The sequence below is a fragment of the Amblyomma maculatum genome, chromosome 3, assembly GCF_055883805.1.
Source record: "Amblyomma maculatum isolate TAMU_Amacu chromosome 3, ASM5588380v1, whole genome shotgun sequence".
Lineage (NCBI taxonomy): Eukaryota > Metazoa > Arthropoda > Arachnida > Ixodida > Ixodidae > Amblyomma > Amblyomma maculatum.
The window spans coordinates 112,047,977-112,050,330 of NC_139346.1; the positions used below are offsets into that span (position 1 = coordinate 112,047,977).

General features: G+C 48.5%; 1 protein-coding gene across 1 annotated transcript in view; it reads right to left on the minus strand.

The window, feature by feature from the left end:
- LOC146195705 (acetylcholinesterase-like) overlaps positions 1–1,637 on the minus strand; it is a 39,764-nt gene extending 38,127 nt beyond the window's left edge. Inside the window, exon 1 of the mRNA XM_084596837.1 lies at positions 1,596–1,637. Within this exon, the coding sequence (XP_084452963.1) occupies positions 1,596–1,637 (42 nt within the window). The remainder of the gene's footprint in view (positions 1–1,595) is intronic.
- Between the last annotated feature and the right edge of the window lie 717 nt (positions 1,638–2,354).

Genomic DNA, 2,354 nt, shown 5'->3' on the forward strand with positions numbered 1-2,354 from the left:
TCCATCGCGGCTGTCTAGACGGATGGGCGACCCCAGTCGGCGGACCCGATTCTTCTCATGGTTGGCCCGCAAAGAGTGCACGACCGGCTCGTGGGATTCTCGCCGGGGCCCGTCGGTCGAGGCGTGGGCTTCTTCCATTGCAAGACAGCTCTTCCGCACGTTTGAGACGCTGAAGACGAACACCCTGCGTCGTGTGTAGTTTACGTATGGGTATGGGTAATTAAAACCCTTGTATTGTTCAACGTTCAAAGGCGATAGCACAGCCAAAATAATGTATCGTGTTTGCTTACTTAGATATGATACAGAAAAAAGACATATGCGGATAGCCCTTAACCTGTCGCCTGCCATGTACTGTAAAAGAAAGGCTGATTGGGCGAGTTGATGAACCATGATGAACAGTAATAAAACGCAACAAAAAAGAGACGAAGAGGAGAAGAGGACAACTACGGCGCACAATGTTGTCCTCTTCCCCTATTTGCCTCCTTTTTGTTGCGTGCTATTACTTTTCGCCAGCCATGGCCTTCCCATTATAACGAACCTCGTGATCTGCTCAGGTGACTCCCATCCGTATCTGGCTACAGTTATGTTTACCAGGTAGACCCGCTAAGAAGACCCTATTGCTTGTTTGTTTTCTTATTTGTTTCGCATATCACGCCATTGATAAAACATTTCATTGTCTCAATTTTACTTTTAGATTGCCAAGAAGTCGAGTTCCTCATAGTTCCGTTCCACTTTTTCAGCCTCTCAACGGTAACCCTAACGTCTTGTTTTGAGTCTGACATATTCCCTGTTCAAGACGAAATACTGTGCTGCTGGTTTCACATGCTTCTCTGCGCCATAGCGGGCACAAAAAAAGAACATGAAAGGAGCGAAGCGCAACACAAAGCGATGTTATACGTTTCTACTGGTCATTGTTCATTTGTGGGTGCGATGGATTGAGGTTGGCTGCGACGTAGCACTGCTTAGTTGCCTCTTAGTGACGGCGTACGGCATGCTCCTATCGATAATTGGCGTCATAGTTCTTGCTGCCCCTACACAGTTCAGATGGTCACCACCAGACCGAAGGTCTGACCGAGCGGTTCCAACTCGTACTTTCGCATATGACCCTACGTACGTCGAACCTAACCCCAAAAATTAGGGCGTAGTTATTCCTTTAGCCAACTTTGCCTATAATACAACGTTGCAGCGAGCCATTGGCCACACCCCGTATTTGCTAATTTAAAGACATCCTCCAACTTTCCTTCTCGGCATCTCGTTTTTTTTTTACCTCTGTGAGCCCCTTGCAGTCTGTCATTGATCAGGTCTTCTGCCGAGTGCCCCAACATGCCTCAACAAAAGCCAACCAGAAAAACCGCAAGCGTAGCTATGACCCGACCCACCGATATGGTTCGCGCCGGACTGGCATGGATGGGCTGCTTCGGGTACCGTTTCTTTTATCTCGTTTTCCTTCCTTTGATTAAATTGCCAGTGCCGTTTCATTGCTCCCTACTCGGTGCTTGACCAAACTTCTCTCGTGAACTAACACACCAATCTAGCTGACACTCCTTACCATGAGATTGGCGCATTCCGCATTTCCCGCCTTTTATTCGGCGCACCTCATCAGAATAAGTCACGGCCAGGCTGGCCGCTTCTCGCATCGCCGCCAAGTAGTTTCCGGTGCTGTCAGTGGCGCGGGACTTGTGCTTCGGACCGAAATAAACATGCTCACTTGAGCCCTGTCTTAATATGCCTGCCTTCAACCACGCTGCCGCTGGGGCCTTGAAATTGAGTTAGTTGAGTCAAGAGGTTTGCCAAACGCAACCCTAAGTAAGGTGAAGCGCGCCCAAGCGTGATGATGCGTTAAGAAAGGAAAGCAGCGAGTTATACTGAACGCCTTACCCAGTACGAAAAATAAAAGCCGCTGAACGCGGTGGCACATCAAGCACCAAAATCGGTAAATGAAGGCAGTCTCGCTAAGGAATGTAGTGATTGCAGAGGTTTTTCAAACGGCGAAGGCTTCTAGATATACCATGTACGTGCGCCCAGTTTGAAAGGTAAAAACCAGTGAACACGGGCTTTGATAAGGAGCAGGTTAGTCTGTGTAATGTTTCAGTGCGGCTATCACCATCTATGAGCTTTCAAATTAGCGCTTACAATGTGCAGCCTACTCTGTTAAAGGTTAGAGGTAGCACCTTGCCAAGGATTGTGGTTCGTGGTTTGTGGAGTTTAACGTCCCAAAGCGACTCAGGCTATGACACACGCCGTAGTGGAGGACTCCGGAAATTTTGACCACCTGGAGATTCACATCCCATGCCAGGTGTATAAAGCATGGTAGGCGTGTCCGCTAATAGCAGTGCAGCATCAAACAGATTTCG